The sequence below is a fragment of the Echiichthys vipera genome (genome assembly GCF_963691815.1).
Source record: "Echiichthys vipera genome assembly, chromosome: 17".
NCBI lineage: Eukaryota > Metazoa > Chordata > Actinopteri > Perciformes > Trachinidae > Echiichthys > Echiichthys vipera.
The window spans coordinates 25,145,465-25,170,294 of record NC_139842.1 but is presented as its reverse complement, the minus strand read 5'-3'; the positions used below and the strand labels follow the sequence as shown (position 1 = coordinate 25,170,294).

Below are 24,830 nucleotides of genomic sequence, written 5' to 3'. Positions count from 1 at the left end.
CCTGAAAATATTCAAAGCCTAAGCACAGCTACTTAGGATTACTGTAACATATTAAATCAATCAGTAAGCTACTGTGTGTTACAAATCCTGCAATGACCCATGTGGGCTTGTTTGCAAGGCTAGTCATGGGGCTTTCATAACAAATGAAATTAGGAGCTAACGAAGTTAGAGGTGCTAATTACAGAGTAATGTTAGCGGTCTGGTCAGGGGGGAGGAAATAAGAAGAGCCTGATTTCATCTCACTTCAATCACACCAATACCAGAGTACCATGTACAGTATATGTAGGTATGTACAGTATGTACGTATGTATATGTCTGTGTGTGTGTGTGTGTGTGTGTGTGTACAAGCCCATTCTGTCACTATATGTTGCCATAACCATGTCAGTGTCACCTTACCCTACTGCTCCACATCTGTCACACTGATTGACTTTGCAGGCTGTTTAACAACATGACAGTATAGCAACGCATGCATGGTGCATAGAGCTGTGTGTGAAATAAGTTTCTGGTGAGCAGTAAGAAGACAAAGATAAGAATGTGGCAAATTAAGAAATTAAGAGACGGTGCATGCACAAGATTAGGAGGAGGCGCCAAGGTGATTAGGGTGAGAGGAGGGAGGCGGGAGGGTGTTGATAGCCAAATTAAGGAACAAGTAGTGCCTCAGGGCTGATCTAAACAGGATTTACCTGTTGCTGTCCCCAGGTGACTCGCTTCACTCATTTACCCAAAACTGCTGCAGGGCCTAAACTCCCAAAGACCTTGTTAATTAAAGTGCAGACATGCAAAAATTCTGCGTGTGTGCTTGCAACCTGGATCTCCGTGCACGTTACTCTCTCCATTTAGGTTCTTTTTATTGAGTTATCTGACACTCTCACCTTTAACCAGCGTCTCATGAACTCCCATAGGCACAAAACACATTTTTTAAAGCATTCTCTAAAGTATACATTAGAGTGCTACTCTGACACAGAAGTCTGTGTTACAGCAACATAAACCCAATCACCCCATACTGTATGCCTAAGGGGGATGGGGCTTGCTATTCACTCAATCATGTTTATTGTACTTTAGTCAGTGGAATAATACATTTAGATCTATAATAAACAAACCATAATGTCATAAATCCTCAAAGCAAAACAGTAAGGTGACAGGTGGAGGAATGAAGGCAAAAAGGGGACTGTTCTAGCAAATGGCAGGTCTGCCCACGGGTAAACTGGTCTTTTTGAATTTACAAGTTGCAACACAGGCTTCCACATATGAATATAAGCAGAGCACACTCATCGACGGGTCATGGCGGGATGTCACCCTGCAGTTACCAACCCTACTATTCAAAAACCAAAAACAATAACTGTCAGCCACAATCGACAAAGTTGGGAACAACGCCTGGACCCAGTTCGTACCTCTGAAAATGGAGACCAAACTGTCTGCTACCCCTGGTCCCCCTCCCTCTCTCCCCAAAACACACTCCTATATCCGCCCTTTGCCCTGGGGATGTGTGTCTGGATGGTTTACACACTAAAAACAAACAGGCGTCCCATTGCAACAGCAAGAGAAATGGATGTGGGTTTGGACACGGTGGGAGAGGGAAAGGGAACGGAAAGGAAGGGTAGAGGCAGGATCAAGGTATGCATGAGGGAGTGAGGGAAGGAGGGAGGGAGGGAGGGAGGGTAGAGCACGAGTGAAAGTTGTCATAAAACGACAATAATAAGAGGCCTCAGTGCCACCCAGTGACCACATCAAGGCTTCTGTAATGACAGGCTGTGCAGAACACATGTCCGCCTGAGTGAGTGAGGGAGAGTGTGTGTTTGTGTGTGTGTGTGTGTGTGTACCCTTCCGTCAGTGCTAAAAAAAATGGCTTAGTTAACCGAGTAATATTATTCCCAGCATGGACACATAGACCGTACATCATACGTACCGCAAACAACACTCGACAGGCACAGAGTGTACACATGCAGCCTTTAATTAAGGCCATACTACACTCTCCACTCACTCAGGCTTCATAGGTACATGTGTACTTTACTGTATTAAAAGCCTGTTGCATCACTGTATGGATAACACCGTGGTTCCCAAACGTTGATGTTCGGGGCCCCTTAAATTGTCTTAAATTTCTAATGTAAGTAACTGTTCAAATCAGAATTGATTTGATTTTACGGAAAAATCATATTCTCATTTGATGTAGCCTGTGGATTTAAAGTGTTTTTTTGCCTGCACAATTAACATCACTGTGTGTGTATTTATCAACCACAACAACAAGTGTACATTTCATTATTTCATCGACTCTCAGTGATCGCTTCGACTTCTTTTAATGACATTTTTTATGATTTATCCTTATCTTATTTAAGATTGTTTTTTTCACTTCTCCTATTTGTGATGCAATAAAACATTTGTTTAAATGTTAGGCTGAGGGATTTTGTTGTGTTATAGTGCCAGTTCAAGAGTTTTAAGTAGGTTATATTTTGATGATTAGCAGGATAATATCATGAATCACAATTACTTTGACCAGGATAATCCTAACATGAAATGTTCATATCGCCCCGTGCACCTCTTGAGAGGTTATGGCCTCAGTACAGAGGTATGTTAAGGACCTGGGTATTGTGCTACTACAATTTAACATCTATGATAAAAATGAAATGTTATAATATGTGAAAATAAATCTGCCCTGTCTTAAAGCAGAGAAGGGCGTAGGGGACACATCCACCAGAAAAGCACCCATGTCTGGAAATATTTACCTCATTAAGACTTTTATTAAAGCCCATCAAGTCCGAGACTGTGTTTCAGTCCAGGCTCCAAGGTCGGACCCGTGACAGCACATGAGCCAAGTGCGGGGTAGTACATGTTTTTAATGTCAGTGACTGACGAAGAAACGTGCACCATATATCATTATCTATGAAAAGTTGGCTATCATTAGCCAACAATCAATAAAGACCAAGTGAGGCTGTAGCAGATGTGAGAGGGTGCTTTTTATTGCTTATGAATTCCGCTTTGTATGGAAAGAATGTTACATTTCTTCTTTGATGACATCCTGCAGTGAAGCTACAGTCAATAGCAATAGATTTTTTTTATTCACATGCCCAAGATATTTAAAAATGGCAGTTAATAAAACTACTCTGTACAGCAGGGCTATTCAATGAATTTGGAACTGGGGCCGGTTGAAAAAAATGATGCAAAATGAAGGGCCGGAAAAATCTGAGCATCACATAAATGGATACTGTAAAACACTACAGCAACATAGGAGTGCTTATGTCTTTATTTTATCAATGTAAATAGTAGTAATAGGAAAAATCAAAGTGCCACAAGCTTGTCGAAAACAATCCATGTTAAATGAACAAATCTGTGAACCAGAGGTTTTCACTCAATTATTGGACTAAAGTAAAGTTTGAGGCTCTTCTCCTTTACTTGAGTATTTTATTTACATGCTCCTTTATTCTTCCACTCCACTACAATAAGTGGAAATATTCTTCTTTTTACTGATTACTTCAGTTACTTTACCAGGCTGACAAGTACATATGAAACATTAGTTTAGTTTATTAGCATGATTTTTCTGAAAATGCCTTCTCAACTTCTCCTCTTTACACTCAGATATGGCTGCAGAGGAAACACAGGCTTCACAGAGACAGAAAGAAAAACTTCTGTCCATTCTCTGGTGAACTGGCAGTTTTCTGTGTCAACCTTTCTTTTTTCAGAGTAGAAAGAGACGTTGATATGGTGATTTAACCAATGATTTAACCAGACTGAAACTATTGCAAGAGCGTTGTGTCAACGCACAGGAAGCGCGTGAAGCAAGTCTCCCAGCGCACCGGTATTTGACGCGCTGAGACAGTTGTGCTGAGCAAGATATGAGAGAGGACAGCCGCCATTAATGACTTTTTCACAAAGGCTTCTACTCAAAGGGCCAGGAAATATACCCTTGCAGGCCGGATCCGTGCAGACATCCTTACCGATGAAAGAATCCAGGAAGATGATGTCACCACAGTTTCCCGCACCGTCGCTATGGTGATCACCTGAGAATCCCGCCTACACTGAGGGGGTACTGTCTACAGTGGAAAACAAAATAGAGAAAAGCACCTGGTAGCAAAAGAGAGTTGAGTAGAGCGGAACCATGGAGTGGAAATGAGGCAATAGTCTAACTTGGATACAGAGCTGCAGTCACGGCAGGTGTTTAACATCAGCTCTCCAGGGCAAACATCAGCTGTGACATCACTGTGGGGGTGTGGCCAGAATTGTTGAACGTTTGCTCACCTAGAGAGTAGCTCCACAGCAGTTTTCCACTTTGTGCTTTCTAGTGTGGGCTTCACATTTTATAGCATTAGGTTCAGGGTAAAAAGCTAGCCAGGTAATGAAAAAAGTCAAAGAACAGATCAAATCACTACAGTACCATGCATATGCACATTAGAGCATGTGACATCTGAGCTGTGCACCTCATTCTCAGTTCTACATGCATCGGTGCACGCAACGTGGTACAGAAAATATATGTGTGGAGGGCTGCCTACTCTCATGCATTGACCGACACTTTTCACACACCGCATGTCCAGTTTCCTCATGCAGTGAATGACACATTCAGAACTAAGAACATTAAAACACTGCAGTCAAGCTGTGACTGGCGCACCGCAGTAGAGTCGATTTTTTTAGCTGGATATTCAACAGACATTCACTCCGGACCTAATCTCTATAAACAGATTCTACGTGTGAAAGCAGAATCTGCAGGCGACGGGACAAGATTTGAGTAGCAGAAGCAGTCTGGTCTCCGTTTGTAGTCAGAACAGTATTTACTAATTAGGTTTGAGCAGGCTTTGGTTGTATGCAGGTAAACAGTCTGTTTGGAGAGTAAACATGGTGGAACTTATTGCTGTCATGCAACCATGCAACCCACAGGCTATTGTCTGACGACGATTTAGCTTTTTGTTATATTTATCTGCCTTTGTATGCAGATAAGTGTTTAAAAACAGCCCCTCTCTCAATTCCATCTCCATTCTCACATTTGAAGTTTTTAATCGGTTCCCAAACAATGATCACCGCCGCTCAGAAGAGGAAGTCTTGGCCAGGTCACCACAAAGACTGAAATATTAGCCATTGCCCCCAGAGGCTTCACTGCTGTTAGACAGGTAGGCAATGGGTTCAGAGAGGGGATCAACCAATATGGATTTTTTTTTTAGGGCCAATGCCGATACCGTTTTTTTTTTTAGGGACTGCCGATCTTCTTGAGCCCATATTTGGAGCAGATAGTACTTTGCTCCCTCAATTTCCATTATAAAAATTACACAATGATGAAAACAAATGTTACGAGGCTTAATTAAAAAAAAGGGACATTTTTATTGAACTTAAAAAGGCGTCTCCAGCAGCACGAAGCTGCCTTTGGTCTGTAAATAATGCTGTTTAGAGTCTTATCACGTTCATTCGGTGTTCCCAATAGGACAGATAGCTCACCTGTAAAACCCAAAAATGCACCACTACACTGGACACACCTTTTCATATGAGATTTTAGTAAAAACGAATTGTTGTAGATATTCTAATATAAAAAAACATGATTTTGGGTGTCACATTTAGTTTAACTGATATTCACAAACAACATTGAAAGTTGTTCTCATTATGATAAATTAGTAATTGAAATGCACTTGCAGAAGTCAATATTCAGTCACTAATTTATTAAACTACTTATTCATAGTAGGAAAATAGAAAACGTTTTTGGTCCAGGTAAAGATTTTTCTGGGGGACTATACATGCAGTTTTAAAAGTTACATACACCAGTTGACAGTGCACATGCACCATGTCCACAGAAAAAAACGTATTTTGAGCCTCCCAAGCAAAATGGAAGCATTTCCAAAATAAAATCAGCACTTTCACTCTTGAGTGTCATAAACAGAGTGTGTAGGACACGGCTGTTTACCAGAGCAGACCTGGACAAAGAAAGCCAGACAGGCAGCAGTTGAGCGATGGAGGGACCTGAGCCCAGGAGAGAAAATCCTGTTCTTTTTCACAAACACCTTGTAGAAAAAAAAAGCCTGACCACAAAAGAGGCTCTGTGCTTCAGGCTATTTCAGTTGAGAGTTTCAGGACAGATCCACTGAGAGCACAAGTGAGGTGGAAAGAGAGAGAGAGAGCAGAGGGAGCTTTATTTGGTTAACTTCCACGAATCAGTGTGGGGAAAGAATCTGCGTATGTATCGTTTGTTTTTGCATTAGGATATAAAATCACACATCTAAAGTGGAATGGAGATGGTCTCGAAGGGGGAACCACAGTAGTTTAAACGGTGGGTTTTGGATACCATATCAAATGTGTCTTACTGGGAAAGCAAAGTTAAGCACGTGAATTAAAAAAAAAAAATGTAAATGCTAAAGTGATGAAAAGACAACCTTAATCAGCACCAACCAATGGTTTCAGAAAACTGTGGCATGAAGCTTAAAGTGAAATTCCGTTGTAAAATCATCCCAGGGTCTTTTTATGGCAAATTCGGTCATCAAATAAGCCATCAAGACAATTTTCCTGTGTAACAACTATTAACATAGATTTTCCGGAGAGACGCTCACAGCCTGCTGCAGCTAACACGGATTAGCTTGGGGAGGCAAGTTGGACGCATTGAAACGTCTTTTTTGACCACTAATACTGCTCACAATAACACAAAAACTCTGCAGTAGCATGAGAAGAGTTCCTACACAGAGAACAAAGCACCAACAACGTAGTTAGTGAACCCAGAGTTTATTAAAAGAGTGTTTTAAAGACTTACCTACTGGCCCCTGTACCAGCTCCTCTCATAGTAAAGTCCATTCAAGTGGATTAGCAAAGTCAATCCCAAAGGGAAGGAGCCCATTGATGATTTATTCCAGCAAACGCGTAAACGTTGTGGTTTGTGGCAGTTTGGTGAAATATATATAAATATAAATATATATAGTTAGTAAAAGCTTTGGAAAAGTCACACACAGCTTTCCCTGCAGCACCGAAACATTTTGCAAGATCTCAGGGGTCAGGGGGCTTATGTTACCCTAAGACGCACAGTGAGTGCAGGTACGGGTAAAGCCGACTAGCCTGCAACTTAAAGTGTAGAGAGACAGAAGGGTTCGTGTTTGTATCTTTCTGCAGCAAACCACAACCTTTACCTGTTTTGTTGGAATAAATCATCAATGGGCTGCTTCCTTTCGGATTGACTTTGGTAATCCACTTGAATGGACTTTACTATGAGAGGAGCTGGCACAGGGGCCAGTAGGTAAGTCTTTAAAACACTCTTTTAATAAACTCTGGGTTCTCTAACTATGTTGTTGGTGCTTTGTTTTCTGTGTAATGGTTAAAAAAGACATTTTAATGCGTTCAACTTGCCGCCCCGAGCTAATCCGTGTTAGCTGCAGAAGGCTGTTAGTGACTCTTAGCGTCTGTTCCGGATTTCTCTCATAGCAGTTCGTATATTAAAAAAAAATTGCCTCAAAGGCTTATTTGATGAGTGTATTTGCTTAAAAAGAGCCTGGGATGATTTTACACCAGAATTACACCCACCTTTTTGTTATAAGCACCCCCCATTTTTGTTTATCCATTACTTGTAGCTAACTATTTCAACTGTTATCCATTACTTTGAGCTAACTATTTCAACTGTTTATCCATTACTTTTAGCTAACTATTTCAACTGTTTATCCATTACTTTTAGCTAACTTTTTCAACTGTTTATCCATTACTTTTAGCTAACTATTTCAGTTGCTTATATTACTTTTAGCTAGCTATTTTAACTGTATCTTTGTTACTTTAACTATTTAATTATTAGCCATTTTCGCGTACATACATAACTTTTAGATAACTTGTATATCGATTACTTTAGGGTTACTGTTTGACTACCCATTGTCACCATTATATCAACCATTAATCACTTTTAGCCAACTCTTGCAACTTTTAAACTTATTTGATGAATAGTTTTTATGCACTTTCAACATGCTGTACTTCTCCTCAGTGTTTCCATATACCCAGGATATGCAGAGTATTTCTTCTATTATACATTGGTTTTGTGTCTAAAAGTTATGTTGAATGTGACACGGTTAGTGCAGGGTAAACAGCATACTGCTCAAAGGTTTTATGCATACTGGCCATAAAGTTTGCTAAACAATTGTGAAACAGCAGCTGTCTGTGTAAGCCATCTTTAGATTACTCGGATAATCATGATTTCTACTATAAGGATTCCCCAATGTACACGCCAGGATTGTGTATTTTGAATCCATGCCCAAAGAAAAAGTGGTGAAAAGAAATTCTAAGCATGTATCAAAAACAGAAACTTTGGCCTTGGAGTAATCACATTAGCCTGTGTGTTTAGGACCTAGTGGAGGAAACCACTCTGGATCGAGGTAGTGGGGATAATGGGACCATTCCTGATGCCTGTTGGTGTAAATGGTATCTCGTTAAGGTCCGTTTTACAGCCAGCCCAGACTGGAAAGTAAACTCAGATGAAAAGAATAGAAACAACAGTAAAAGAAGAGGGAAAAAAAGAAAGGAGGGATCAGAGATGCTCTCAGGGCCAAAACCGCAGATAAAAATCTAACCGCAAAATTAAGGCCAGATTGCTCTAATTCAATGTCATCTCAAAAAAAAAAAAATTCTGAGTGAGAGGGAACGAGCAGGACAGAGAATGGCCGAGAAGTCCTATCCTCCCTCCTTCCCTCCGTGACTGCCCACACCCACTCCTTTCCACCATTCAGATTTACTGCTCTTAAATTGTTTGCCCTCTGCTTTTAATGGCCATCTCTAGATCATCAGCTCTTAAAATAAACACAAGGCTTGGATTACCTTCTCTATCACCATTCCATTGAAGCAGAACACACTTGCAGGGACTGTGCCTCGCTCTGCTCCTCTCTGTCTGTCTTTACGTTAATTCTGTGTGTGTGTGTGTGTGTGCGCGCGCGCGTGCGTGTGTATGTGTGCTCCTCTGTATGTTTGGGTTGCTAGAGGAGAGCCTTGCATTAAAGCTGAGCAGCAGAAGAATGGAAACTCAAGTAGGGCTCAGAAGCCGGGTGGTCCCACGTCTAATAATACACCAATCAAATGTTACCGCACAAAGGGCAAATAACAGAGTAGATCAGCTGCGTTGCTGCTGCTGAGAGGGATAGCAAAGAGAGTAAAAACACCTACTTATAAGTGTAATTGTAATATTCAACCCCTACAAATCACTTGCAGATGATTTCTAAACAGATCAAATTGAAAGCATAAATATCACAATGTTTTAGAACTTTCTATTTATGCAGTGACAGATTGCAGCTAGTCAAGGACCGGTGGCGGGGCCCAGTTGGGACCTGGTTTACCTACTCTCTGAGGCCTGCGCACCCCGCAGTCTGATCCCAGGTCCCATGCCTGCCACAGGACAGCTGGGTCATATCAGCGCATGTACATTTTTGTGCACGTTTGCTTCCAAATGTGGTTGTATCTCTTCATGTGTACATACAAGGCCCACAGGCATCAGGTGTGAAGGGGGTTCAGGTGCTAGCTCAGTCCAGAGAGGACACTCATACGCTCCGCTGCACACAGCGTTTGTTTTCGCTTTGCTTCTATGGCGCATATGAGCATACGCATGGAGGCACACATACACTCTCTTGGAGTACATGCACAAACAACACCTAAAAACATACTTCACACACTTCCCTCCTCTGGACTTACACAGAGCCTCTGGGGATGTAGGCTTAGTCTTTTTAGAGGGCAGGCAGATTGCATTTGAAAAAATGAAAGGGGAAGAGATGCATACACATGTTTGTGAATGATAACAATACAGTCAGCCAACTCACATGCAACGGTTGTATTAATATGTGAATACAGAGCTTGCAGATGTACTTAATGCTTAGCTTATAGGCTTCACCTTTAAGACTGCACTGAGAGAGATTAGGGAGTGACGATAACATATTCCTGCAATCGGAGGCTACAGGTGGATGCAGGGGTGGAGCAGCATCAGATGATGAAGATTACCTAAATGTATTGTTTTACTGAACTTTTTGCATAACAAAAATAAATAAAAAACAGCCTACCTCAGGTTTTAATCTGAATATTTTCTGTTTTTTTTCCTCCTCTGTGACAGTAAACTGAATCTCTTTGAGTTGTGGACAAAACAATACATTTGAGGACGTCATCAACAGATTCCAGAGAGTTAATAATCATTAGTTGCAACACAATACAAGTCATTTTCTTTAAAAATGACATTTTGGCAAAGAAAAGTTATTACTTAATGCATAGTCAATATAACACTTAACATGAAATGTTCCCATCTAATAGTGCACTATGGTCATTTTTATTGTCACTATCAAATATGCAAGCTCAGTTTTTGGCAAATGAACAGGTTACCACTTTAATACTTTTCTACATAATGGGGATTCAAAAAAGTCCAAAGAAAAGAAAATATATTTGAAGGGGAAAAAGTGATCATATTCATACATAAGCCAAGGTCAACAACAGACAAGGGTTGAAGCCGTTGTGTTTCAGAAGAGTCTTTTCTCCGACAGACTCCTGATATTTAAATGAGTTCTATCTGAGCTGCCATCTCAAAGGGTACTAAGAGGATCAAACTCATGTGTAAGCCCCCCGGACTGAACTAAGCCTGACAAAATGTGTGAATTACATTAAGGGGAAAAAATCTGCTCTAAAATTACAGTTTGACATTTTCATATGTCTCACTTAGTCCACATCCAACGACAAGTGTTTTTTTTATATCCAGAAACAGTTTATCACAACGCCAAGAAAATCTAATATCCTCCTTGTTCTCAAAGGAATACAAATGATTCCTTTGAAACTCTAATCACACTCTGACTGTAAAAACCCTCATGTTGACTTACAGGAAGTATATAGCAGCTACCTGGGATAACTTTGTTCATGCTGCTCCCACTCCGCTGCCCTGTATAGGTATCTGCTTATCCATTTGCATTAGTGCGAGGATGCCCTCTATAGAGTGTACTGTAAGTGATCAGAGTGGATTCCTCTGGCAGAGCTCTGTGCTCTGGTTGCCCACACAGAGGCCCGGAGTACCACGGAAACAGACCAGCACTGCGTGGCCACTCACTGTGCCAACCAGGCCAGCCACTGACACTCCTTGGATATCACCCAGGTAGGTACACTGAGCAAAAAACATGGGCATGGCAACTCTATTCATCTGCTCTCTGGACAGCTATCTGATGCACGGATACAGTTAGGCCATTTACGCACCCGACAATGATAGCGTCATCTTTTTTTTCCGGATGTAAACTAAATGTGTGAAACTGTAATATTGACTTGTGCTTTTGTGATAAATCCCAAACAAACAACGCATTTTCATGAACGTCTTTCCGTGTGATCTCTTCCATATTTGTATTGCTCACCAGGGAAGGGAGGGAAAAAAATTTGCTGTTTTTCTATCTTTTATGAAATTTATGCATCGAAGCTGCCAATAAGAATTCAAATTAGTCTGGAATTATAGACGAGAGAGTTGAGCGCTGACAGTTGACGGGTATAATGAGAATGTTACCATCCATAATTATGCCTGTGAAATGGACCTGGCCGTCCATATGAAGAGCAAACAGACGGAGAAAGTGAGTGAACGTGTCAGGTGATTATTTTTTTTTAAAGCAGGAGCCTGGAGCTGGACGGAGCCCCACCCTGGAGTGTCCTCAGAGGACATATGAAGGAGGCAGACCTGAGTGAAGAAGGGTTAACTGGGAAATTAAAATATGAGATTGAGATATGGAAAGGTATATAGCTGAGCTAAGTTTAAATTAGCTGCGACAAATGGGCAAAAAATATCACAAAAATTGTTGAAATCTAAAATTTTGAAAAAAGGCAGAAAAAAAGGTCAACAAAAAAAAAAGCTACAAAAACAATGTTATAGTTATTATTATGTTCAAATCTTCCTGATCCGGGTGCAGAGCTGTGAATGTACTGCTTAAAAGTGAAGGGAAAAAAACAAACAAGTGAAACACAGTCTCCATTATTCTCTCCAACAGCTTGTTCAGACTGTAAATCCCTCTCTGGGTTTCTTTGTCCCCGTTTGAGCGGCACATTTGCAGTTCAGCTGCTCGGAGACATGGCTAGGTTATTTATTTATCCGTTCACAATTAATTAGCACATTTGCGCTGACAAATGCGGAAGCGCCAAGTTTAAACCCGCCTTCCCCAGACTACTGACTCTCAGGATGCTGCGTTTATAAGTGCTGATAATGGAGAAGAGACACCCAGGTGCATTTAAAACTGAGCTGAACTCAGTGACACTAATGGATTTAAATACATCAGACAAGCAAGTTAATTACGTTAGTTTGATTAAAAACTAAAAGTACAGAGGGCCAGAAAAGCTACATCTTACATTGAATTAGTAGAAAATATTGTAAAAATAAAGGATTGACAGATATTGAGTGTACCTTAGTCAGTAGCTATATTCCATACTGCGCTTCACAGTGGGAACAGGACCCCCACCTCTGCAACCCCATATATTCACTCTGTTATTTCAGGGAACAAAAGCGGGGCTCTCGAGGCCATGGGTGGATCCATGAAAGGAAGAAAGGAGTCCTGCTCCTGGTCCTGGCTGAATGGGGGCCTTTCACACTTAGAGAGGCCTGTTTACTCTCCCTTAATAATGGCTCTAATTTTCTGATCATTATTGAGTAATTCCATCCACCCCCACACCCACGATTAACGCTTTCTCTCACCACTCACGGCACCTCGTTCTTGTCTCCGAAGGGCCCCGAATGATGAACAATACATGTTCTTCATTTCCTCTAAAGCCATCAGTCCTTAATCCTGACTGCCATTTCCTGCTCTGCCTATAAAGACATCTAGGAGGACACCTGAGGACGTTTAGCAAAAGTCAAAAGCACGCAATGGCAGAAATTAGATTCACATAAGAGAAATCATTCAGCATTGTTAATTTGCCAATTTTTTTTCCTCCACACGTGGAATCATCCTCTCTTCTGATTGGAGAGGAGCAACGCTTTATCCTCCATTTTGTTTTGGACCTGAATCCACAGCAGCACCATCACACCGAGGAACAATATTCGCTTGGCTAAAAAGCTGCTGGAAAATATTTTGAAGGACGGAAAAAAAATAAGAACACGTGTGGTAACAGGATAGCCATTTTATTAACGCGCCGACATCTCCATAAAATAAGACTTAAGTTTGAATGTTCTGAAGCTTTTTTTCTGAGGAGAAAAAAAACATCCATAGGATTGGTGGTGGTGGTGGGGCGCAAGGGGACGTGCAGAGGGGGAAAAGTGTTAAGCGAAAACAAGGATATGGGGGGAAAAATGTTAAAATGAGAGAGAGAGAAAAGGATCAGAAGGAGAGAAGTTGGCAGAGACTGTGTCGGTTTGAAAAGCTGGCACCTTCTAAACAGAGCTGCAGCTTTGGGTGCCAAACGCTGCCAACCAGCCCCACTAGCCTGAATATCTGCCCTCCCTCTCTCTTTGTTTTCAGCATGGCATTTTGCATCATCTTTATTCTACGCTTTCTTTTTACTTTATATCAGCGCTCAATATCATCCGTACAGCAGAGAGTGACTGACATTTATTACCATTAAATGAGAGAATAAATAAGGCAGAGGGGGAAATTAAAGGGAGAGATATATTCATCTATCCATTATTAGTGTTCATTTCAAGGATTTTATTTAGGGGTTTTTTAATGTAAGAGGATTTTGTTTGCGTATAATTGCCTTTTTTTTCTTCATTTGAGATGGTTTTAAATAAAAAAATAAAAAATAAAAAACGCACACAGAGACGGGGGATCTGTGCTCAGCGGCGTCGCCATGTTCCGGTTCTGTTTTCCGTATGGAAAGAGCCGTCCCAATTACAGGGCAGTCTCCCTGTGCTCTGCTCCACTGGACCGAGGGAACAAGGCGCGAGGCGGACTGATCAGAATCTGGCTGCTGGGAACCGGCCCAGAAAAGACGCTCTCCTCTCCTCTCCTTTCTGCTGCTCTGCGGTCTTCAGCGCTCCTCTCCTCCTGCTCTTTGCCCCTCGGCTCAGGCAGCTGAGAAGCCAAGCCGCCCCTCCTGTGCCGAGATACGTATGTTTTCAGGGGACAGACAGATTTCAGGCCTGGCGCTTGTACAGAGAAAGAGAGGACTGGTCATGCAAATTCACACACTGAAACCAGACCAAAAGAAACTAGAGGGCAAATGTGCACCTATTATGTGTCTCTCTTGTTTTTTGTTTTTTTTTAAAGGAGAAAATCTAAATGAGAAATAGATAAATAAATGCTGTAATTGCTCAATAAATAAAAAGCCTAGATCATTTAGTATTTACTGCCTGTTTTCTATATCCATTAATGTTGTTTTAATGCATATTAAGTAATTTAATTTCTTGAGAAAAAAAATACATTTACTCGTTAAATATCAGCAACAACTGTATAAAAAAAGTGAACTGAGATGAGCTGCTAAATTGCTAAAGACACCATAACATTTATTTATTAACCTTAATTACACAAATAATTAAAAATCACTGTACAGTGAAATTAGGAAATAAAGCTAATCCATGTTGCTCACAATAGGCACTTTCTGGTACAAGGCTTTTTCTATTTGCAAAGCTAAGACCTGACCTTTGTTTCAAATTAGACTTAATTCAATCATATACTCAGTCTTTTGTGTATCTTTTCCAGTATTATTCACTAAACTGGATTATTACAGTGAATATGAAGCAGGTTGGCCTGCTACCAAGCCCGTAGAGCTGTTCAGCAGTCAGACCTATAGAGTGGTGGAAAGTTGGAGAGGTCAGTTAAAGGAGGTCAGCGAATGGCACCGAATGCCAGGGTAACGGCTCCTGTTTTCCCCCCGATTTATTTGGAAGCTCGATCATACTGGAATAATCTGTTTACCAGCATTTCCTTACACTCCGCACACTCCACTCTTCTCTCTTACCCTCCTTTTACGACACACACAGTTTGCAAAAAGCAAGTGGAAAAACTGGGGGTTCTGAAAATGGGCCAAGCCGGGGCTGTTGGAGGCCCCTACGCCTCAGTGAATATTAAAACACCACAGTGTCACTGACGCTGTCCCGCCATGAGAGGGGCTCGCCGTAGCTCAAACTTTATTGGGCACATCATTTCAAATGACAACAAAGCGTAAGAAAGTTTCCGTTGAAAGTGTCGGAGCAGCAGTGTTTTTCACACCAGATGAATGTGGCTCCCTCGGTGCCGACACTCTCCATTTCTCCGTCGGCCCGGGTTACGGACCGGTGCCAGAACACTGGAGCACAATTCTGCTCCCCGTCCAGAAATCTGTGCTCTGCAAAACATGCTCAGCCAAGGAAAAGAAGAGACTGAGAGCGATGTTCTATTCTTTAAATCATTATTATTCTATCTTTTCTTCTGCTGCAAAACAACTGACAGGACAACAGATGCAGTCACACAGTCAATATGTTCTGGTTTCTTTCTTCCTCTGTGACAGTAAACTGAATATCTGAGGACGTCATCTTGGGCTTTGGGAAACACTCATCCACATTTGTTGCACCAAACAATTAATCAATGAACCGAGAAAATAATCCACAGATTAATCGTGTATAACTAAGATAATTGTTAGTTGTAGCACTAGTACAATCTTATACTCTTATGTCATATTGCATAGCCTCTATAAACCACCGCACACAAATCCCATTCCGCCCCGTTTGCTCTCCTCTTCATTATGTAACTGCATCTGATAGGGTTACCTCCCTTTGAAGCTCAGGATATTGGGCAGAGCAGATAAGATGTGTTTGATGGATTAACGGGACGTGAAGGCGTTAAGTCTCTCTCTCTGTCTCTCTTTGTCGGTTCCTCTCTTTGTTCGCCTCTATTAAAAGATACTCTTTTGGCCATTTGTAAAGTCGGGACTGCGCGCAGACTCACACTGATGGGTAAATGAACATCTTATAGTAGGTTTTGCAGTTGCACCGTAGCAGCATGGAGATATGCTGCAGTCTGGCATACACACACGCACAGACTCAGTTGGCTTTCAGACTTGGACTTCTCTGGTCTTTGGTCCGTCTGTTTCCAGCACAGAGAACAGATATGGAGGCTGAACTTTCACAAACATCTTTTTATCATAACAGCTCAAGTAATAAAAGCTGTATGAGGCAGCTCCGGCTCCAAACATGACTAATGCTGGAACCGTTCGGCTCCGTCAGACTGACAAATGTGGAACGCGGTGCTCAAAAAGCATGACCTGATCCGGGGGTCTATAGGCGAAGGAAGGCCCATAGCGCCCAACTGGCGAGCCAGCCTTTTGGAGAGACGTGTGATCAAAGATGAGATCAGATCCCCTCTCTCTCTCCCTCTATCTCCCTCACTTCCTCCACATCCCAGAACCATTATTATCATCATCAGATGCAGCGGAATCAGTGCAAAGAAAATGAAACACTTTCAGGGTCGACTCTCATCAGTCCGCCACAATTATATCCCGATCTGCGTGTGTGCGTGTGCAGCCAGGTACTTGTCAAAAGAACATCTTGGTAGTGGAACGTTGCTTTACAGCTGCAGAGCAGAAGCCCTGATCAGAGCACAGCGGCTGTGATCTGTCCCGGCTCTCACTGCCCTGCCTGAAAGGGCCGAAGTCTATAATTGGACAAAAGCGGAGACACATACTGTACTGTAGGGAAGCTGGAACAGAGGAGGGGTGTATCTCCTGTTCTGTCAATCACGCCGCTTGAAAGCAGAGCCCCCCCCCGCAGCTGGCGACAGTGACATCAGTGGGACAAGAGAACTGAAACACCGCGGCGGGGACAGGCGGGTGAGACGGCTGCGGTCCAATCATCAGGCCTGGCAACTGATAGCTTCCGCAAGACACAGACACCCTGGAATGGGGAGCTAAGAATAAAACTGTAACGCTGCCACCTCAAAGGTTAGAATGGAGCCACTGTCTGTCTGTCCTTCTGTAAACTCTGGTTAACCCTAGACGGCCTCCAGGAAAACACAGCAATTCCAGCTTATACGAGTGGATGTTTTTTATTTCAGTTATTCCCTAGTGTCGTCTCCGTTCCATTCTATGTGCAAGGTGCTGCACAGACTGCCTGTGAGGGTGCTGTGGAAAAGCTGAGCAGGATCAGAACGAGAAACCTTCTCCCTCCCACAGCAGTGGACTTGGGCTCATGTCAGCAGACGGCAGTTTGGCTTTTTTAGCGAGCAGGAAGGACAAAAAATAGCACTACATTTAAAATGGAACACAAGCCTTTTCCCAATTTTAAGACATGCTTACGGTCAATTAAGGGAATGTTTTTCTCTTGAATGAAAACGTATCTTAAACAATTCACGCAAGAAATGTTTATATACGTACAAAAAGAAAAGTGCAAGCGCGCACAGATCAGTAAGATGAGCGCAGTGTTCGTATGGGGTTGAGAGGCTGCTGGTTTCTGGCACAGAGTAAAAAAGAGGCTTTACTCCGAGGGGCACCAGGCTGCGCTGGGAGCTAATCTGAGCCGCGGTTCGCCACGGCGTATTGTGGAACAGGAAGAGGCGCTCACGGAGGCCCTGCAAACTCAAGCAGAGTTACACACTGGGCTGAAAAGAGCCTGGCATGGGGTACTCTATCACAGAGGAACGCCTTCACCGCCCTGCCAAGGAGAAGAATTAAGGTCCTGTAACTGTATGCCAGTCTGTGGTAAGAGAAGCCTTTACTGGAGACCCAGGGTAATAGTAAAGAGCGAAGAAAGGAAACACCTGACTCTAGCCACAGACACCTGAATAATGGAAACAAGACGACCGGGCTGTGACTTCAAAGGAGCTTTGTGATAAAAAGGAAGGTTACACATATAAAGAATACTGAAGCAGTCACAGATTATGAAGTATTTGTGGTACAGTGGGGCTTCAATTGTAAATGAATTACACTAATAAGTCACATAAAGCCCACAGCAAACATGAGTGCACCACTTCCAACACCACTGAGGCTCCATCAGAGGCTGTGTCACTCTTTTTTTTAACAGAATCCTATGACATCTGCACACCTAAAAAATATTTGATTTGCAGCAGGATTATTTGCAATGAATACCAGTTCTGTTCTCTCCGTGATACCACAGTAACTCATATGGAGTTTTTAGTCCTTAAAATGACTAAAATAAAAATACGATCTTCTTGTTCTACATCCAACGAATTAGGAGTTTTTCATTTTTTGCACAAGCAATAACAATATAGTTAATAATTTAATATTATGTTAAGTTAGCGTGACCATTTGTGCAATGCTATTTAATAAGACAAAATAATGTGTTAAAAAAAGATTGAGTATCAACATGTATTTTTCCTAACAAATTGAATATTCACACTTTTACTGCCCTCAGAGCGTACATGCAGGGTTGTATACACATGACACTAAAATATTTTCACCACCTCTATTTTAACGTTATGGTCACAGCAGGAAACACGTGTGCCGAATATGGAAAAATAAAACATCTCATAAAACAAACAGAGGCAGAGCCAAGCTGCCACAAACAGAAAAGTCTCAACTTGTTTGTGTTTGCATGTGTGTGTGTGTGTGTGTGTGTGTGTGTGTGTGTGTAAGGGAGAGGGAGAGAGGGAGAGAGAGAGAGAGAGAGAGAGAGAGAGAGAGAGAGAGAGAGAGAGAGAGAGAGAGAGAGCAGTACAATCAGGCAAACAGCGATCAGGGCAGCTCTGGTGAGTTGTGTTTGAGGGGGAGCTCCTGTTTGTGACGACGTCCACTTGTGAGTGTGTGTGTGTGTGTGTGTGGCATAAGGCTGAGGCGGCTGAGGCTGCAGACAGGCTGACTCTCGCTGCCTCCTAAACTACCTGGGACCGGGCCAGCTGTCACTGTACTCTCCAGACCAACACACACACACACACGCACACACACACACACACACACACACACACACACACACACACACGCACGCACGCACGCACGCACACACACACACACACAAACACACACACAATAAACACACACACACACACACACACACACACACACACACACACACACACACACACACACACACACACACACACACACACACACACACACACACACACACACACACACACACACACACACACACACACACAGAGACACACACACACACACACACTAACAAACAAATCTCACAATAACATACACATGGATTACAGACTCATGACAAACTGCCTCACACACACACACACACAAACAGGTTTGCAGATGCTTTTGTTTACAGATGGCACCGGAAAACACGCACATTTGGATTTAGACAAATTTGCACACAAATACTTGAACAAATGTACCAACGCAAACATGTCTCTAGGTAAACACAGGTTTTAAGCCTGACTGTCAAATTCTCAGAATCTCTTTTAACCAGATACATCAATCTGAAAAACATTTTTTAAAGATTACCCTGCGCACCCGGTCCCTTTAATTGTCAAGTTAGTCCTGACGGTGTTGATCAAACCCTGGCATGGGCTCAGCTTGGTACATAGTGAGGGGCAGGGTCTAATGTGTGACACATTACATACTAACCTGTGTGTGTGTGTGTGTGTGTGTGTGTGTGTGTGTGTGTGTGTGTGTGTGTGTGTGTGTGTGTGTGTGTGTGTGTGTGTGTGTGTGTGTGTGTGTGTGTGTGTGTGTGTGTGTGTGTGTGTGTGTTTAAATAAAGACATAAAGAAGAAGACGCTCACTAGACACCACACACATACCTGGTGTGTGGACGAAGTAGGCCAGGTAGAGGTCCAGCTCCTTGACCGTCACTCCGATGTGGTGCGGCTGGACACACAGGCCGTGGTTGGAGCACTGGGGCGACTTGACCAGCCGCTCGCCGTCCGTGCTCTCCAGGGGGCTGCCCTTGAACAGGATGACCATCACCAGGTCCAGCCGCCACACCTTGTCGGCCTGGCGGAGGCAGTCGATGCGGCGGATCTTGCCCTTCTGGTCGGGGTTGGACAGCACGCAGCAGGGGGGCTTCTTCCCTGTGATGGTGAGCACAAAGTCCTCGCGGAACTCGGGCCGGATGTCCTTGCGGAGCTTGGCCAGCAGGCGCGAGGCCCACTTCTGCTTGATCTCTGGCTTCTCCCCCAGCAGCTCGTCCTTCACCGCGCGCTCTTCGTCCTTGGTCATCCTCTTTTCGTGCTTCTTGAAGTACTTGCGCTTACGGGCCTGCAGGTTGAACCAGGTGTAGGAGAAGGCACGGACATGGGGGAGGAGGGCCTCAATGAAGGGATGAAATTCATCCTGACGAGAGAGAGAGACGTGTTGTTAGGAGACTGGAAAAAAGGCTTTTAGTTTGAAAGAGCATGCAAATCTTTAAATAAAGAGCTAATTCAACATTAAGACAATTTAAATAAATAACGTAAAGGCAAAAGTGAAAATGGAACAAAATATATTATAATACAGTGATTATATTGTTATTGTTAGTAAAAATCAAAATGATTATAATTGCATGTTAATTTAAAATCTAATTACAGTTTCCTAAAATATCCATAAAAGCAATTCAAATAAATATAATTTTATCATTATTACCAATCAAATCAAATATAAAAAAATGTGCCGCAATAAGCAAGAAAATTAATCTTAACCTCCTTTTTCATTAATAAACATCAACATTCAAGACAACATATATGAATTGCATGAATTCTAATCAGAAAGCAACTGAAAAGCTGAGCCAAGTTGCGCTCCCAGTGCTCTGCTGTAAAGAGAAAAGTTATTCTGCTGTACCATAATACCTTCACTACATATCTCTGGGCAACAAAGCCCAGATCTCGCCACAGCGTTCCTGTGCCAGGGTTGCCACACACCGGTCGCTCACCACCGCCAAGCTTTGCCGCCACAAGACCACTGTTGAAATGCGCAGCTAAAAGATCAGCCATACCATTTCCTATCTGTGCTACCATGCAAGGGAGCTCCAACCAGACTCACATTTCCACAACAAACTGAAAGCAGACAGAAATCACCACAGAAAGCCACACTGCTAGAGGAAGACAGACGGCCTGGTAGTTACCATTTTGCACTCTCATCATAAATTTGGCACAGCGTTTAAAGTGAAAAAAAAAATCTCCTGCACCAGTTTTTTTTTTTTTTTCCTCCCGCGCGCTCCCCAATGTAAAGCAAGCACTGGTTTGGCAGGGTGTGGAGAATTAGTAGATGAAAAAAAAAAAACTTGAGGGGTTGGAAAAAAAAATAATTAGCAGAATATGCTGCGCACTAAAAACAGTGGGCCAAAGTTTAAAACCAAAACAAAAAAAACAAGATTTCAGGATGAGAAAATCACCAGCAGGACCACAGCCAGCAGCTTATTATACAAAAGCCAAAAAAATGACAAAAAGACAGATTCAAAACTTGTAGCAACAAAAAGTAAAAATAGAAACGTTAACAGTATTGTTCTGTGTTAGGAAAAAAAAACTACTTCAAAGGGAAATAGATGCACTTAAAATAAACAGTCCTTTGTGCTTTCCAAAAAAGTAAAAAAAAATGAACCTTGAAAAAAAAAAATCCTTGGCAAAGTGTAAGTAGTGGTGGTGTCTGTTCTGATCCCTGGGCCCGGCGCAAGACTCACACACACTCACACACACACACACACACACACTCACACACACACAGATGGGGGGGCCAGGGAGAGCAGAGCACAGAATAGGGAAAAAAAATAGAGAGCCGAATCAATGTTGGACGAGCGCATACGACCGCTGGCAAAGCCGAGTGCTGCTTCTTTTTTCCCCTTTTCTCTCCAACTCTCTCTCTTTCTCTTTCTGTTTCTCGCTCGCCGTCTCTCGTCCTCTCCGCGTTCTTTCCCTAACCATTGCTTGAGCCTCTGCCAGCACGAGTAGGGCCCACCTATTTGGCAACAAGATGCCTGTAGCCCAGCCAATGCGTTAGCTTCAAGAGCTGAAAGGGAGGGAAAAGAGAAAGAGGAGAGGGTGGGGAGGGGAGGGGAGGGGGTGCAGTGGCAATGAGAGGGAGAGGGGGAGAGCGCGCTGGGGAGAGAGAGAGAGAGAGAGAGAGAGAGAGAGAGGGAGAGAGGGAGATAGAGAGAGAGAGCAGGAGGGAGCAGGTGGCAGTGTAAGAGAGCGCGCAGCCTTGTCCGATGCTGCACAATTTGCCAAATCGACAAGTTCCACTCTGACACGGAGGCAAAGTTCAAGGGAGCAAGTCTTCTCCTGCACCAATCCCCGCAGCCCTCAGTCTGCCTCCATCTTTACTATGGCCGCCATCGGCTCGCCTCCCTCACCCCCCGCACAAACCCCCGCCTCCTCCGCGCTCCTCTGTCCCTCTCTACCCCTCTCTCTGCTTGCATAATGCCACCTTGGCAGAGGATGGCAGAGAGAGGACACACAGCTTCAGAATCCCTCCAGACCCCACCACCGGCAGCTGCTCATGGGTTTACCACAGCAAACAAAGAGGGAGAAACAAACCCAGGCAGCCACACGCCTCTGACTGCACACACACAAATCAATGACGAGATGATTTAGAGGCAGAATGCAGAAATGGTTACAGAATTTCAAGGGGAAGGCAGCGGCAGGCAGAGGAGAAGTGAATTTGCCTCAGTTGTATTGAACAACACTGCGAGCCGCAGATAAAAACGGTCAGCAGGAGCTCTAACGTCTCCTACAAAATCCCCAGACCTAAACTCGCTCTGCGCCTTCCTCCTGCACTCCCGGAGGATGTGGCGTTGGGTCTGCGAGCGGTGACGGCTGCCATGTTGCCTCATGGTGATAGCATGGTATTCAGGGTCGCACCTGCTTCACAGACAGCTAGTCTGCAGCCAGGAGTGCTGCTGAATCATAGACTGGGAACAGACGCTTGTGACTCCAAAGAAAAAGAGGTGTAGAGAAATTAGATCTCAGTTCATGTGCTCTTCCAATGCTACACACCTGCACACTATCACCTGGGGCTTAGCTACCACCTAGAATCACAGGGAGTGAGGTTGGCATGATACCACACTTTGAAAACTTTGAAAAAAATGAACATGACGGGGGGTTTATTTTGTTACTACAGCAAGAAGAAAAATAAGTGGTTGACAAAATAGGACAATTATTTTCTTTTTTTTTATCATCATCGTCATCCTGCCTTTTTATTAACATGCTGGTACAGAAATAGTCACTGAACACAGGCCAACCAGGGCCCAAACCATATGGGATATTTGAGACCAATAGCGATTTAAGAGGGGGGGAATCACCGACTGACAGATTACCAGTACAGCAGACAATAAAGTGAATCTTTGAGCTGGGATGAAAAAAGACTGTTTCTATGTGGACTGAGCACCGACTATGCACCAATATGATTCTGCCAGGGTACTCAAGAGCCTGCTTTCTGCTAATAACTTTACTAAAGAATAACTCATATTATTGCCAACCAGTTCTAGAAATGAACACAGAAATGAAAGAATAAAACTAAAATAAATATCTAAATAGTACTGTATGTTCAGTATCAGTCAATTGTTGTCCATTTAAATAAGCAAAAAATAAAAATGTAAAAAATAACTACATGACTCAATTTTCTAAATAACCCCAAGCTTGGTTTTCTGAATTATATGTAGCGATGCAGATATCGGCTCCTATATTGACTAATTATCTGGATCAGATATGGGATGAATGAGGCCGATCCAGTCGTTTCTTTTTTATTAATATCATAAACAGAAATACAGTTACAGGGATGTAGTCACTACAACTCTATGTTTGCAACAGTGGTTAGGGTTTTATGTTACAGTTTCAAATATCTGTCTGCACTTTACATGGAAGTGTTATTTACTTTAGCTGATAATGTACACTTTGATATTTATAAGTCCATTTATATCTGTGTTAATTTGTATCCTTTTTTTTAACAAGGATAAATGTTTATATCAAGCCTGATGCCTTCACCCACATGGACAGGTACACACGTCTTTCCTTCAACAGTAGGATCGGATCAGAAAAAAACTGGACCGTGCATTTCTAATTATATGTTCTGTAAACAAGGATTTCATATCAGAAAACATATACTCAGATAACCATAGATACGGGTGTCTGTGATAGGCCGATATCTGCAGATAATATCTGCTGAAGGATATATCTGTGTGGCTCTAAGACCAACACATTAGTAATAATGTGTGTCTGATTGAAACCATCAAATGTATATTTTTAACAGGGATCATGTCATCTCAAGGACGTGGGATCGGAAAAGTATTGATCCCTTTGACGACCTTGACATGGATCAAACCGTTGCAGAGCTGACACTACCGGTCAAGTAATCAATAAGTCGATCAAATGAAAATTAACCTGCAACTATTTGGATTCTCGACTAATGGTTAAAGTGCTTTTCCATGCAAAAATACCAAACTGGTTTCCTGTGAGTGTCTTAAGTCTTGGACTCGGGGTCAGAGAAAGCAAGTAATTCAAACAAAGACACCTCCTCTTAAAAATCAGATTTTTCACAGCCGTCTGGCATTTTACAGAGTAAACGATGAAACCAGGCAGTAATGGACGGATGAAGCCATAATGAAAATGCCTGTTAGCTGCAGCTCTTGACTGAATGTGTGGGCTGTGTTCACAAATTAAAATGACAGATATATATATATATATATATATATATTACAGATACATTTCTCTCCTTGTACAGCCACGCTGCCCAGAGCAATGTTAAAATAATGAGGGAGGTTACTGACATCCTCACTTAACCAAAGAAACATTGCATTCTAAGAACAATAGGTAGAGGCACTCGAACACACGCCGCACCATCACCATTATCTCACTAATAAACATCACCACCTCCGCCAGCGTTCCAAACAGCACTGCTTTTCAGCTCCATCTCCCAGGCAGCCACCAGCCTAATGAAACGCTCACTCAGCCGTCATCTGTCAACACAGTGAAGGACAACACACCTCCACATCCATCCCCGCTCACTCTGTGTGTCATTGACCATGTCTGGATAAAGAGGAAGGGATGGGGAGCCAAGGGATTCACACACCATATAGTGTGTGTGTGTGTGTGTGTGTGTGTGTGTGTGTGTGTGTGTGCGTG

At 42.7% G+C, this 24,830-nt stretch overlaps 1 protein-coding gene across 17 annotated transcripts in view; it reads right to left on the bottom strand.

Annotated features, from left to right (window-relative positions):
• Positions 1-24,830, bottom strand: part of nfixb (nuclear factor I/Xb) — a 170,193-nt gene that overhangs the window by 96,590 nt on the left and 48,773 nt on the right. For 9 of the 17 annotated variants that reach the window (XM_083931447.1, XM_083931450.1, XM_083931453.1 and 6 more), the window contains one exon: positions 19,542-20,073. In XM_083931447.1, coding sequence (XP_083787573.1) covers positions 19,542-20,073 — 532 coding nt within the window. Of the gene's footprint in view, positions 1-19,541; positions 20,074-20,564; positions 20,856-24,830 lie in introns of those variants that run through there. The other 8 variants (XM_083931439.1, XM_083931448.1, XM_083931452.1 and 5 more) reach the window with 3 other exon arrangements.